Source organism: Lygodium microphyllum, chromosome 30, assembly GCF_053477565.2.
Source record: "Lygodium microphyllum isolate KBCC chromosome 30, Lygodium_microphyllum_v1.1.10, whole genome shotgun sequence".
Lineage (NCBI taxonomy): Eukaryota > Viridiplantae > Streptophyta > Polypodiopsida > Schizaeales > Lygodiaceae > Lygodium > Lygodium microphyllum.
The window spans coordinates 32,494,189-32,510,317 of NC_141164.1; the positions used below are offsets into that span (position 1 = coordinate 32,494,189).

Genomic DNA, 16,129 nt, shown 5'->3' on the forward strand with positions numbered 1-16,129 from the left:
CATTTTATATTCTCATTGACCCCAAGATATTGCAGCATTTGTCGGCTTGCTCCTAGGTCATCTTTCACCTCATTTACCTCTGCATCATTATATGGAATTTGCTGCAAAGCTCTTAGAGATACTCTTCATACACATTAATCGCATCCTTTATGCAAAGCCCTTATAGTTGTTCTTCATACACTTTAATCTCATCATTTATGCACTCGTCGGCCACTACATTCAGCCCCTCGTACCTAAGCAATATCTCATTTTACTTTATCAAAGTCTTTAGCTTTGACAATATATTCAATGTGCTCTTGGTCTTGGCAGGCATCCTGACCAACAATGACTCCAAGTCAGCAATGTAATCACAAACCAACCCTACATACCCAAGTCCCAGCTCTACACAAATGTCACTCGCAAACTTTGCAAAGTGAGGCTTCTTTCCAGGAGAGACACTAGCCTGAGAGGCACCATTCACCCTTCTCCATGTCTCAATCTTCTTTTCCAACTCCCTAACATGTTCTTGCACATCTGAATTACACCTTTCCCAAACTTGGCCCATGCCACTTTGTGTCTTGTAAGGTCTTCCATGCCATCATGGCATCGCTCAAACAAATAGCAATGTGCAAGCCTGGTTGTGATCTCACCACAAGATGGAGGCGCTTGATACACCTTGTGGAAAACCAACCTACAATCTTCTGCCAAGTGAGGGTGAACACGGCTTAGGTAGATCTTTGCACCTTTTTTGTACTTGTGCTTGGTCAACCACTAGTCTTCACAAAGGGCATATTTGCTTAAGTCTTCGCTAGTTGAGCAAGTTTTGCTATATGGCAAATTTTGTTTGTGCTCAACTATGGGTACACTTCCATTTTATTTTTTCCTGAGAGATATCGAGCAATACTCCAAAATTAGACATGCCATATGCTTAATGTGTGTGTGTGTTTTTTTTTTTGGGGGGGAGGGGGGGGGGGGGGGGAGGGGAGGGGAGGGGAGGGGGAGGGGGTTGTGGATTCAACTACCCAAAATTGTGGATACAAAGGAATTATGTGCACTAATGCATTCTTGGTAGAGGTTTTGCCTAGTGCAACAATTTTGGTAGAGGTTTTGCCTAGTGCAACAATACCAAATTTGGTGTTGTTGCACCATCAAATTTGGTACTGTAAAGGTTTAGTCTCTCTATTGGTTACCCTAGAAAGGTTTAAAACTAGAAAACCATCTGGAGCAAGCTCTTAGGAATTAAAACTCTGAGATCATGCAATAATGTTACTTTGATGTCACCATCGATCAGAAACGCTCTATGCGTAAGTATGCATTGGAAGATTTAACTCCTTCGGTGTTTTTTCTTTTTTAATGCTAATACAGATTTGTATTCATGTGTAAAGGTTAAATTTACAACCTCAAAGAGAAGCCAAAGCTTGCTGAAGGCTTTAAAGTTTAGTAGCTACTTTATATACATTTCTTACATCCTAAGCAACACTAGGATTTGACATGCACCCCTACTTTTCATAAGACATTTTCTTTTGAACCTTGCCAATCATCATATGCTTTAAATTTTTTTTAATTTTGGATAGGCATTCCTTGTTATTGCTTATCCATAAACATTTTTTCAAAAACTCTACAATTCTATATAGATTGGCACTTTTTTTAATTGACAGTCCAATGAAAAGTTCCATATTATTTTGCCATCCTTAGGACTAGTTGGAAACCCTTGGGACCAATTTTGCATCTTGAGTTTAATCTTGTTGTACAGCCAATCAAACCTTTGCTTTCGAACAACCAAGGTATCTCAGTGGTACCCCAGGCTGTACTATCTTAAACCTGATCTTTATGAGCCAACTTGCGGGAGGGTCCCATGAGAGTATGATTATCTTTATTTTGCCCTGCTAATTTTAGAGTGCCTGGGACAAAATATTATTCATACATATGAAGTATTTCTTTCATTGAACGTTGCCCCAAACCCCATCAATTGGAGGGTTCCTAGTAGAAAAGATCACAAGAGCCTATCATAAGCTTTTTCAAAATTCATGATCAAAGGAGGTCTCCAATCTACAAGCTTTTCTCACCTCCTGAACACAATTCTCACCCTCACCACATACAAGGGTTGTGACCATGTGATATGAGGGTCCTACGCCATTGACATGGAGATCTCTCGCTTGGTGGTGACCGATGCGAGGTTCACCTCACAAAAGGGTTACCACGAAGCAATATGGTACTCTTTGCTCTTAGGAGGGATCTCTCTCACTTCATGGTGACCCATTGTGAATCTAAACCACACAAGGGTCACGAATGAGCAACAAGCTCTTAGGAATTGAAACAGTGAGATCGAACAATAATGTTGTTGTGATGTCACCATTCACCATATGTGCCAATATGGCAAATTGAATGAAGTCCTAGCTAAATGTGAAAAAACACAAAACAAACAAAGTGAATCCCAAACAGAGTAATACCATGGAAGCTCACCTCTAGGTTTTGCCAAGGACTTGTCTTCATCACCAAACAGGGCTGATGCTTTCTTGGATTGCTCCATGGAGCAGCTATCCTTGCTTGCACCAACATTTGGGGTTCACATCTCCGACATGGACCACAATGTCTTGTCGATGATACAAGGGGATTTTGTCCCCTCCCTACGCTTCGTCATTTGGGGCTTCACCAGGGTGGATTTAACAATCCCCTTCCTTGATGGAGTCCTCGTGGCAATAAGCAAACTAGGTGCAAAGCGCCAAGAAGAGAGTTTGAGCAACACAACAAAGAGCCTTGGGGGCTACATTGAGAGCTAAATGGCTAGAGGGGGCTCGTGTTGTATCTGGGTCACCAAGTTGTAGCACATCTTCTTGGGATAGGATATTTCTCAATAGTTTAAACTCGAGACATGACTAAACTCCATCCACACACGATCATAATGAAACCGTATACATACGTCGTGGCTTGACATCATTTGGGCAAGCACTAACCAAGCATAAACAAAATTGGTCCTTTTCCTGTACCACACCAAAACGTGATTTCATCCACCAAGGGCTAATTTTTCCCTAAATTGCGATTTTTTTTTCCAATTGTGTATTTTATAAATTGCGCAACATTTTCTCTCCTCAATTTCTTACAATGCCAAAAATTGACCTCAAATCTCCCCTAAAGTGAATAGGGGACTCATAAAGTTAACCCCCAAATCTTTTCATAGAAGCAAGCCACCCCAATGGCACCCTTTAACTATGCTCCCTTTCTCCTACAAGATCCTGGCCAAGGCATTGGCAATGAGATTTAAGGTACTACTCTCCAACATGGTCCATCTATGACAATATGGCTTTATTTTTTGACATAGGATTCAAGATGTGGTCATGAATTTAGTTCTAGTTGTAGACCATGCTCTTATGCATCAATCAAACTCTATATTGGTCAACATGGACCTTGATAAAGCCTATGACATGGTCACTTGGAAATTTATATTGGCAACTCTATGCATTTAGCTTCAGCCCAATCTTTGTAAGGATGGTTTCAACCCTATTCAACAATGCTTTTGTTTTCTATTATTTTCAATGGTATGGTCTCTTCCCCTTTCCCTCTGAAGAGGTCGATATGATGAGGTCGATATGCTAAGGCTGCTCATTGGCTCCATTGCTATTTGCTAGAATTATTTATCCCTTCCTAAGGAGAATTGAAAAATGTGTTGATGATACCATTAAAGGCCTCCCTATGCCTAGTGAAGAGTAATTCATGGCCTAGTTGTTTGCTGATGACAATGCCAATGTAATGTGTGCTCAGAAACCCTTAGTGGACAACCTATAATCCCTCTATGAATAGTTTGTAGCACGCTTTGCTTCCAATATTAATACAACTAAGACCAAACTAATCCCCCCTTCTTTTGCACCCCTAGAGTAGTGGCTTGAGGCATATGGCTTTAGACTAGTAGGTGTGGGTGAGATAGGTACCTGAGAAACCCCATGGGGGTTGGAGTTAGTCTCAAACAATTAACTTATATGGTTCAAGGATAAGCTAGAAGTAAGATGGCTAAATGGCATAATATGGAATTGATCTTGCTAGTAGATGTCAAGTCGATTCTTACATCCACTACAGTCTAGGTGGGGTCTTGGAAGCAAATTGAAAATATCTTTCAAGAATTTGTATGGCAGAAACATGAGAAGGATGGCTTAGTGCAAATCTCATGGGACACTCTCACCACCTCTACAGAGAATGGTGGTTTTGGACCGAAAGCCCTCCCAACCAAATAGCTCCTTAAGAGGATCCCTTCTAGTCAACCTTGGTCCCGAGTTATGAGGGCTTGGATGGAGGCTTTGGTGATAATAGGGAGAGTTTGGTCAAGTGCTAGGTGGTTTGACTTCTTGGGCAACAACCTCTCGATCAAAATCGTTCTCTCCAACTGCACAAGCACTTGTGAAGGCTTGGAATGTGAACCTAAAAGAAGTATCATGGCCCAACTACGTCTCCAACAAAGGAGATCCCTCTTTGTTGATGAACATTTGGCTTAGCCTCCAACATAGGAGATCCCCCCATGCCCTCAAATGTTGAAGCCCATGGGCTCTCTAAGGCTATCCACATGAAAGGTCTACACAATTGGTTCCATATGTCAAACAGTGCCACAATATCCTAGAACGAAACCAAGAGAACATTTTGGCCCAACTAACAAGGAGTTCCAATGGCTCATTCAAGTTATCTCTAGGCTAAAGGCCCATTATACTACAATGGCCCCTAAATTGGCACACCCCCTATAAGGGTCCTCATCACCAAGTCAAGTAGCTCTCTATGGAATTGCAAGAGAGAGAGGGACCTCAAGGATCCCTCTTCTCGAGTACAATGAGAACATGGGTGGAGTGGAGAAAGTTGTTCCAACACACTAGAATGTCCACGTGGAGGGTGCACAAAGTGTGGAAAGCTACCAACTCCAACAAGCACGACATCCTACTTCACACATCCCACCTTCAATAGGCTACCAATACGAGCTAGACTATCGAGGATTATTAATATCCCCCGTAGTGCATCTGGTACAAGAATCAAGAAGAAAGCATTAAACACCTCTTCTAGAAATGCCCTCAATCACAACCGACGCAGAGAAAGATCAAGCAATGGCTAAAGATGCCAACTTAAATGACTCAATCTCCATGAGAAGTGCTCTATTTGGTGATTTCTACAACCTCCACAAAGCTATGGCCAAGCTTTGGAATGTACTTAGAGCTCTAACCATTAAGAACATACAATCTAGCAAACATATAGCTATCTTGAGGCCCAAAAATCTATTATCACCTACTGATAGAATTAGCCTTCTCAAGCTACTTCTGATCTCTGTAATAAGAAAAGTAAACAAGTCACATTGGACCTTCAAGCTTTTTGTCAAAAAGCTAGGCCCCTGCCCTTAGACCATACAAGCAGCTACCTCAATCAGGAATATGTGCACGTGTGCTGAGCTCAAGACTTCAAATCCACCCAGCTTAATACCACACAAGACACACTACCCATTGCAGCATTTAAACCTGTGATGCACAAGCCTTTAAAATTTTAGTTAAAGATGCTAGAGCTTATATTAACTAAAGTGGCGATCCAACTATTTAATTACATAGGATATGACCCCAAGTACAGTAAAGCCAGATCACATTACCGAGAACTCTTTCAGCCTTGCCAATAGCATTAGCATAACATCACATTTCATGCTACGTTTTACAAGGGCAGCAATTACATTGATAAAACCCAATGCCATCAGTTGACGTATCCCTGCAGGAGCTCTAGACTCTACTGTCATATCATCACATCCCCCATCACTGGAATCTGGTGAAAGTAGGAAATCTCATGGGTGCTGTGTACACAAACGGGTTAAGCTGTGAGTTATTTTTAATGCTGAGTTGTGGAAACATGACCCCACTACAAAACTAATCTCTCTTGTGATTGGGATCTGGGCATCTGAAGGTAATGTCCCCATTCCTGATATGATAAACATCCCCCATCTCGGATTCCATTCTCGTACCAGAAGACATACAACATCATTGCTTCAAGGAATTAGAAGGCCTGGTTGAAACTTACTAGCCATGTGTCCGTGCGTTGGGATAAAGGCTTCCAAACATAACTACGAGCTATTAAGTGGCCGTAATATACTGCAAGTAGCCGAACTGAGTGAACTGTCAAACAAAGAGATGCACTTCCAAACCTACTGATTATTGGCTTCCCACTAATTTGTAAATGTCCGACCAATGAAGTGTCCAACCCAAGACAAATCCTGCTACTGCTGTACCAAGGCCCATAGCTTTTACATGTAATATGCACATCTTTGATTCATTTATATGGCCATTTTTGAAGTATCGTGTCAAAAAAGAAGGTAGAAACACGAGCCTGAATCTTGTTGGCATTGCTTTATCGAGAAAAATACATTTCATAGTTTTGGAAATCAAAAGGCAAAGGGATCCAGCCATGATGAATTCTCCCAAAATCCACTGTTTTAGGCACTGCATACAATGCATGTGTGCCGGCGTTCATCAGATATTTTTCATTATAATGAAGGCAATCCTGTTTTAAGGACAACTAAATATAACTTTTGGAGCTGAATAGCAAGTGCCAGAATTTTAAGACTTGTTTTACAGTGGGGGCTTTGCGTGGGAGAAGGGGAGGCAACGAACCAAGCTATAGGAGTATAAATCAGAAACATGGGGCCCACTCACAGATATACCAGCACATGAACGCAGAATTGTGGAGTTACCTAGCCCCCTCTGCACATCCATCAACCTGTCCAACACAGACTGATGATGGTGCAGGAAACTTTCCTGTTAGGAATTATATCCGGATATGCCTATAAAACCCCACATAGTAGAATGCATCATGTGCAGCACGCAACCAAAAAATAAAGAATTTCCAAAAACACATGGGGCTGACAACAGACATCGAGTAGTAACAAACTTGAGCGTAAAAGAGCCTCCACATTGGATGATAAAACCTAAACATTAGAAGGCATTCCGACTATAACAAGTTAACTTTTAAGCTATAAATTTCACTATCAATTTACAAAAAATGTTTTCCCAAGACTTCACAATGCACAAAATGCCTACCCTCACTACAACAATACCACCCTAAGGAGGAAAGAAAAAGCTTAAACAAGCACCACAATACCCTAACTCCAGAAAATGTCATCAACCAGAACAGCTATCCAGAAAGCCCCACACTACTTAGGGAACAACCTGCTATCAGAAAGCTCAAGATCCAACAGATCCTCTAGCCGAAAAGGGCAACCTTTCGAACAGCAAGACCACTGCACTCGTAAACATCCACAACACATTGAAAATTTGAACCTTGCCTGTAAATGGTTTTTATAGGACCATAATCTAATATACTCCCAGACAGATGCACAGGTTGGGCTTTGGGCTTTCTACAAAGTCATCAACAAAGCCCAGCAATCCAGAAAGCCTCAAACTGCTTGGGAACAAATTGCTTTAAGGAAGCTCTAGCAGATAAGGGCAACCTTACCAATGGCAATCACCACAACACATTTGAATATCCAGAACATGCACATTGCTAGAGTATGGTTTCTAGGCTATCAGGCCCACATTCTAATTACCCACACATTCAGAGAGATACTCAGGTTGGCAGATGTGGGCCTTCTGCAGGCATTCTCCTTGGCACTTCAACAGCTGCAGTCCTTCAAGCAATCGATGCTCCAGGTTAGCAGCATTGCAGGCCTTCTGCAGGCATATATCTACCACTTCCATAGCTGCAACATTCAGATGAGAGTGACCAAGCTCTGAAGTTTAGGTCATTTCAATCAATTAGCTGACAACCTTGTGAGACCCTTTGTTAGATTCACAACTCGGTGCAACATAAATCATTGCTATTAAATCGCTTTATCAATTTACAATAGCACTGAGCAGCAACAGAATTCACAAGTTCAAATTAAAAGCCTCACTTCATTTGGACAAAATAAACAGCAAGCCATTAGTACAAATCAGAATACCAACCAGCAAATGTCATAATATTTCCAGTCTTGATATGGTGCATGTCTTGTTAAGTTTAGCTCCTAGTAATGATAAACAGCTCAGAATCAGCACTCTTCGTAACTGTGGTCTGCTAGCTTAGCAGGGCTATACCCTGTAGTAAACTTCTTTGATCAACAAAAAGGACACATTGAAACTTCTATTTAACAATCCTCAGAAAAGGACAGCATTGTTTAACATTCATAAACTTGTGAAGACCAAACAACTAAACCAAACCTGAAAAAGTTTGTTGGACCAAGGAAGTTCTGGTGTGTCAAGTACCTCACAGTCCTACAGGTTTCTATCTAAATCAGATGCTAAATTAACATGGAAATTTTGGATCCAACATAAATTATCATGAAAACTTAGATTTTAGACTTCCAAAACCAAAGGCTATATTGTCAAAGGAAGGCTGCAGAAACAAAAGTTTTGTGATCAAACTTGCAGACAACAGATTATGGTGTAAGTTTATGCAATATTAAGCCAAGGCCCATCCAGGACACAACATTGGCAGTCTGATATAGCCAAAACCCTCATCAGAATAAAATCAACTAGCTTACCAGATTTCAGAGTCAGTTTACGACATCAGTAGAGAAGGGAAAAACAACTGTCATGGGCTTAGTGCTTGGTATAATATTAAATCCATAGTATCAGTACTTGGGCCACCCAGGGCGCCAAGGGACAAAACAACAGGAACTCTCACAGCAAAACAACGGGGCAGCAACAAACTTCATTTGAGTGCAATTAAGCTCACGAGAAAGATACCACAATGACATATGCCACACCCTTGGTTTGTACCAGCATGGAGATAGAGTTGGAGATAAACTGAGACACAAAAGAGCTGATGTAACATTCTGTGAAATCATTATTTTCCATAGTAATAGTAAGAACAGAACAGTCCGGAAGCACTTATGTGTCTCATATTAGCCAAAACCTGACACATGTAACTCGATAAGTTTTATACTCACTCATATAAAGAATTGTTTGCATACTCTCTACCTAGTGCTATGGAGTGTTGAACTATTCACAAATAGATGGTTAGTCCTAAAGACTAAGATAGAGGGATACCTACAGAATAAGACGAGTGAGCACTGGTAACATGCATGTCAAGGCAACTAGTGTTGAGACACCGGCATGTATCCTAGTTCATCAAAGGTGCATGTATCCTAATTTATCAGAAGGAATTAGGATCTGTACAACTGCCAGTGGCCATCAATGAAGAGCAGCTGACACAGCCGGCTTATTCGGCAAAGAGCTGCTGTAAGCTTTTCTACAACCAGGGCATCGACCATCCTCTGAAGCAATCCTGTGATGACAAAATAGGCATAGCTGAAACCCACATGAACAAGGATCAAATGATGAGTCTGTGCTATCAAGCTCCTCTGTGCATATTGGGCACTGAAGAGGAGCCACTGGACTTTCCTCAACAAACTTCTGTGTAACAGACCATCGCTGCTGTTGATTATCAAAATGTGCAGGAAGGCTTTGCTGCTTATTGAGGCTAGGAAGTGAAGGTGGTCGACAGGCATCATCTGGTCGCCATGCCCTTCCACTAGCACTGCGTGAAATGACTCCCAGAGAGCCTAGCAATTTACTTGTTTCAGGCTTCAAAATTATCTGACTATCTTCCGATTGCACACTTGAATTGCTAAGCTGTTCTACTAGTTCCTTGGACTGAGCTGAAGTGATATCCTGAGGTGAACTCAAATCAAGAGCATCTGCAGCAGCCTCCCAGTCATCAACTTCTAAATCTGGAAGATGTACCCTATTATGAGGCATGTTAGCAGGATAATTCTCCACAGCATGCGTGTTATCAACCTTCCCTTGCTCTCTCTCAACAGCAGCAACAACTGGATCTTTCTCAGTTTTGTTGTCATTCCGACCCCTGCCTCCTCTGCCCACCCTGGTGACTTTACTCTTCGGACTTTTATCACCACATGATTTAGGTGATGAATCGGCTTCAAAGTAATCAAAGGTACAGCTACTAGCAGAAGGGCTGGAACCCTGAGTATCAACCCCTAACTTTTCTTGATCCTTCTTCAATTCACCTATGCAATTCTCATTTCGAGTTATGCGCAACTGAGTAGGAGACCCTGCTCGACCGTCATTCAAGGAGAAGCGTTGGCCTTTTGATTCAGAAAATGGGGAGCTCAAAATACAATCTTCAGGGTGTACAACTTCACCATAATCCTTGCTATCATCTTCTGTGCATGAGACACCCATGTGTGGCTCCTGTTCAAACTTGCTGTGCTTTCCCGTCGCTACTGCTAGCAAAACACAAGATCAAAATCAGACCACCTCCAAATCACAATATAAACTCCACATAATTACAGAACAAATGTGCATGAGACCACACTAAATGATGAGAAAACTCTGAAATTAGTCATTTGCATGCACCGATTCAAACACTAAGTACGTAATCGCACGGATTGCAAAAGGGTCTTCCGATAAGATGTATTCATAATCATTACCCTGAGACAGCCATTGCTCACGGCGCGCATCCAACTTGCATTGCTTCAGCTTAGCACTCCTGTTTACCTGCTTACATTAGCAGGAAATGGAGAGGGAAAATCAACAGGAGGTCAACCATAAAACCTGCACTAATACAAGCATTCCGACATGCATACCCTTTTCCGCTTGCTTGCATCCTTGTTGACATGGACAATGGATGAAGAGGTCCCCTCGGGGAACGGAGCAGGCTTGGCCAGCTGAGAGAAGGGAGAGTCCATCACAGGGAGAGCGGCAGGGGAGGCCATGTCACTAAGCATGCAGGGGGGGTGTCCGGAACCTGGTCTGCTTCGACTGGAGGCGAAGGGCGGCTTGGCCTGCGGGTCTGCTGATAGGTTAGGGTTTCGACACAGAGAATGAAGGTCTATCTCTCTCACAGGGCTCTCGACACACGATCAGTTTAACGAATCCTCGAATGAATGAATGGGATTCAATTTCTTTCATTCACATGTACTTATATACGATATTTCATTTTTTACATTTATATTTATATATGAAATTCGTCTAACGACGTTCCTATATCGGCCCTTCCACACCATCACACAGGGAAGGAGACGACCTTCCGTGCCTGCAGGTCCGGACGCCGAGCCTCTTGGTTTGGCACCAAACCGAACATCCCGGACCCGAGCCTCCCATCTCTTTTCTCAAATCTCCGCCATCGATCCACATCTCATCTGACGCCTGTTGTTCGTCCTGGTTTATCTTAGATTGAACCATGGCGCGTCTCCACGTGTTGCAATATAAGCCGTTGGATCTTTTTCCGCTTGGTGAACCGTCAGATCTTTTTGCTTTCGTCCAGATATTTGCAAAAAGGCCCCTCTTCTTTTGCGCTTCCTTTTCTCACCTTAAGACCGAAGCAAAAGGCTTGTATCGGCTTGATTGGCCCAAGGCTTTCACCTAAACTTGTTTCATTACCCTTACCAATAATATAATACAATATATAGAGTTTTCCAATCTTGAGTCCTATCCAACCAAATATTTGCTACTACCATCAAAGTCGAAACTTTGTCTTGCATGCTTTTTTACCAACGCAAAAGGATGAATAGCTTATGATCGAGGGTGTAGTTTAGTGTTCAAATGCATAGAAAATAATGCACCAAAAGAGGGGACAATTTGTGTGCCAAGGCCTCTAAGCCACCTTTCTCAATGATCTTTTATATTTTTTTAGGACAATAGGGGGGGGCGGATTAGGTGGTGAGACTATGCTTTGGACCATTCTCACGGGTCAATGTTGGTTTCATCCAATTTATTATGCCAATAACAACTATTATAGACCACTTGATGGAATCATTCAACAACCAAGCAAGAGGATCTAGGTATGTCTGCTCCATCACAAAGTACTAGCATTATTAGCATTGCTCGTCAGGGCATAAGCTTGCTTTTATGAATTAAAGTAGTGTTGGAAGCTCTTCTGGGAGTTTGAATGACCCAACTTCAACTTGGCGACTTGGTGCTAACCTACATGCAAACCACATGTGCAAAGAATAGCATTTGCTATACAAAAAAAAAACTTGATGTTCACTACTCAAGCTTGAGTGTATCCAAGAAGCGAGCTTTTGGAGTGAGATTTTTTTAACAACCTCCAATTTTGTTCCACATAGTCCACTTGGTTCTCTTTTTATTTTGGTTATATATCAAGCACCATTGTTGCTCCTCCATTGCCACCACCACTAGTACCACCATCACATCTTACTCTCCCCCTCATTAGAACCACAACCAATTCTCCTCTCTCTTTGTCTCTCTCATATGTTAGGGACCAACCATTGATATCTCACTCCCCTCAATAACATTACAACCACTAGCATTGCCACTACCACCACTACATCTTACTCTCCCCCTTCTCATCAGAACCATAACCAATTCTCCTCTCTCTCTCTCTCTCTCTCTCTCTCTCTCTCTCTCTCTCTCTCTCTCTCTCAAAGACCCACGACATGCATCTCCCTCTCCTCCCTCTCAATAACACCCTTTCTCTCTATCTCTCTTTTTCACCCCCCACTCTCTCTCTCTCTCTCTCTCTCTCTCTCTCTCTCTCTCTCTCAAAGACCCACGACATGCATCTCCCTCTCCTCCCTCTCAATAACACCCTTTCTCTCTATCTCTCTTTTTCACCCCCCATCTCTCTCTCTCTCTCTCTCTCTCTCTCTCTCTCTCTCTCTCTCTCTCTCATATGTTGGGAATCCACAACATGCATCTCTCTCTTCTCCTCCTTCTAAATAACAACCTCTCTCTCTCTTTGTCTTTTTCAACCCTAACTCTCTCATTTATCATTTCTCTCTCTTCGTCTCTGTCACTCTCTCTAACAATGCATTAGTAGTTCTCTCTCTCTCTCTCTCTCTCTCTCTCTCTCTCTCTCTCTCTCTCTCTCTCTCTCTCTCTCTCTCTCTCTCTCTCTCTCTGTGCATAAGTTCTCTCTCCTTAATATCACTAGATTAAGGTTATGTATATTATCACAATATCAATGGTTCAATTACGCATACATAAGCGATGTCATACTACATACACATTCACATCTCCCCTCTCCCTTCTTTGTACGTATTTTATAATTACATCCTTATGTGTTAGTATGTCATTTATGCACATGAGCAAACCACAAACACATTCATTTATACTTACGCATTCCTCACTCTCATTCTCTTTCTCCCTCTTTTCCTCATTTCATTAAGCTTACATATGGATTCAAGGTATGCATTCGTATACTATAGACAATTGCAAGCAATTACTTCACAATCTCTGTAATATATAGCTCCATATTGCTTTATTACTTGTAGTTGTTATTCCTTTCGAGAATTCTTTATTTTGCACTCCGAACTTCAATAATCAAATATTCTAATATATTTATATATTTTACATTGTATGACATGAACTTACTACAAAAAAATACTAAATTCACAAATACATTTACAAGTTAGTGAACTACTATGCGTAAAGCAAATGAACATATTTATTGCAAGTATTAAATATCAATTTAGCTCCATTGTTGGAGGGTGAAATGGGTGTTCTCTAACAAACTCCTAGACTCCCCTGTGAAAACCTACTAGCTCAGTCAAATAGGAAAGTGTGTATTCCAAGAGGATGGTATCCATGGGATTTTCTTCAAATGTAGATAGATATATAAAGGAGTTAGTTGGGTACATTGTATCTTCTTTATACTATCATCCACAAATAGTATCATTGTAGAGCTAAAGTGTGGCCAATCAATATCATCAAAACATTTTGGAAACAATGGCTTTGCCTTGACTCTTTCCCAAATAATGAGTTATGAGAATAGATGTATCGATGGTATCACTTTCCTACGATCAATCATAGTCTCTTTAAAAGAATAAATAAAAGTGGGACATATTCTAAAGAATACATGTGAAATTACTTACTAAGAATCTAAATCCTTATGTCTTTTGCACTGTTTTTCTTCGAGTATTCTTTATATAATGTCTTCTTATTGGGGGGGAATTCACCTTTAGGTAGTTAAGGAAGATAGGACATCTCAAGGACACCTCCTCATTCCATTGTTGCTCAATCCGGTGATCCTTATGCATGAGCTACTCCTCCCTCAAGTCCACCTAATCCCTGCATTTCCTTGGCAAAGTTTGCAATACCCCCTTCTCCAATTGCCCATACATGAACTTGCCATTCATAGTTCTATTATAAATAGAGAACATATCAACAAGATACCATTGCAAATATACTTCTATAGAAGTACACCAAGTTATGTGTGTAGAGAAGTCTCCATGCTACTAACTTGCATGACTTTTAAGACTCAATATCATCATCTAGTTTGAATTTGTATTTATCTTATATATAAACTAGAAGAATGAATCTTTGTCCACTTGAATGTTGTAGTAGTTCCCTTATTAAAAACATGAGAGAGAGAGAGAGAGAGAGAGAGATTATGTGATTTGCTTTTTTTCCACTAGGAAGGGGATTGCCAGCAACCCCTCCCTAGAAAAAAAAAATCATAACTTCCCTCCATCATCTCTTTAAGGGGATGTGAATTTTTTTTTCGCTAGCAATCCCTGTCTAGTGAATAAAATTTCACAAGTTGCATATGCTATCTCTCTAAGGGGACTTGTGAAAATTTTCTTAGGTTAGGAAGGTATTGCTAATAGCCCCCTATTCAGTGAAAAAAAAATTCAAGAGAACTTGTGAAATTTTTTTCACCTAGAAGGGGTTGTTGGCAACCCCTTGTTCAACAAAAGAAAATCTCACAAGTCCCCTAAAAAATGATGGAGAATATGTGAAAAAAAAATTGTATATAGAAGGGGTTGCTAAGAACCACCTTCTCGATGGAAAAAAAATTGAAAGCATGTCACATAATGATGCCAGGAGTCATATTCCATGGTGGTTTCCGTGAGGTTTTTCAGTGGATTCCATAAAACTATTATTTGCCATGGTGGATTTCGTGAGGTTTTTCGGTGGATTCCGTAAAACTATATTTGTTTGCCAAGGCTCGTACACAAGGTGCATTCCTTATGCGAGAAGTTAACGGGGACACCTGTCCTTTTCGGGAATTAGATTAATTTAATGTACGCGTGGGTGATTCCGCAAAATACATATTTAAATTAATGGACATTTATGAGTTTAGAGTGCACTCATATTAAATTAAGGTTAGGATAGAGTTCCAACCTATTTAATTATTTTGTAGTTGAAGACTGCTAGATATTCACTTTTGTGGGTTTTACCTTATTATTTTTCTAACAATTGTGAATGCTTCGGTTGATGTGTAGAGTAGGTAGCGGTGGCATTGGGAAGCACCGGGTGATGGCGTGTATTCAAATTACCCAGAAGAACTATTATTTTTTATGGGCGCACACCTTATCACTAAAGGTGTGACGCTAATATTTACTTAGACACTTATTTATTAAAGCACTTAGTAAATATTTATTATTTTGTATATGCATAGGTACTCAATTTAAATATTTCATTATTGAGCATTGTATTTGGACATATCCCCACTTTTTGAACGCCTAGACGCTTTACTCTTTATTTAGGCAAAAGTAAACACAAAAGCCAAAAGCATGCTAATTGTAAATTGGGCTATTCTTGAGCTTCAAGATTAATAAATTTATAAATACATGCCTTGTGGAGCTAAACACAAGGCATGGGGGGAGATTGCACCCAATTGGTATTCTTGTCTCTTGTCGTGCAAAATCTCTTTTTGTCTTTATGAAGCTTTTGTAGAGTTATTTGTTCTCGGGGACCTTCCGACATTCACTACGCACACATACAGCATCCGATTTGCACATCAGTGGTATCTGAGCGAAGCTGAGATCAAGGGCTTTCAATCACTTACCATCTTGTACGAAGGTGAAGCTCCTGGAACAAATGGGCTCTACATGCACTCTCACAACGAACCATTAATACCAGCGTATTCCTAGCGGTGAAGAACCCCCTGTTGTGATGTCAGATCGCAAAGGACCACTCCCAGGAGGCGAAGGACCATCTCTCAAGCTCCTTTGTCAAAACATCTTTTCTAAGAGAAGCAGATAAGGAAATTTCACTAAGTTTGAGTTTAATAAGCTTAAGAAAAAGCTTAAGCTTCCAATTTCAACGACAAACTGGTCACGACATCCTGACATCTTACAATGATTATTTCAAATAGTTAAGCTTTTTCTTTAAAGCTTAAAAGTTTTAAGCCTTACTAAGGCTAAATACTCAATCTTTAACCTCCTCCATAGTGGATGTTC

At 40.8% G+C, this 16,129-nt stretch overlaps 1 protein-coding gene across 3 annotated transcripts; it reads right to left on the reverse strand.

Annotated features, from left to right (window-relative positions):
• Positions 1 to 5,581: 5,581 nt before the first annotated feature.
• On the reverse strand, positions 5,582 to 10,901 carry LOC148009693 (uncharacterized). 3 transcript variants are annotated; one of them, XR_015689685.1, is made up of 4 exons: positions 10,568 to 10,901; positions 10,412 to 10,478; positions 7,926 to 10,207; positions 5,583 to 7,681 (listed from the first exon to the last, which is right to left on the reverse strand). XR_015689685.1 is itself a non-coding variant. In XM_087672714.1 (3 exons), the coding sequence occupies exons 1-3, from the start codon at positions 10,706 to 10,708 to the stop codon at positions 9,153 to 9,155; spliced, it is 1,263 nt and encodes a 420-aa protein (XP_087528840.1). In that variant the 5' UTR covers positions 10,709 to 10,901; the 3' UTR covers positions 5,582 to 9,152. The 3 variants fall into 3 exon arrangements, 2 of the variants coding, with proteins under 2 accessions (XP_087528840.1, XP_087528841.1); XM_087672714.1 differs by having other exon boundaries at positions 5,582 to 10,207; XM_087672715.1 differs by having other exon boundaries at positions 5,585 to 10,204; positions 10,568 to 10,898.
• Positions 10,902 to 16,129: the final 5,228 nt, after the last annotated feature.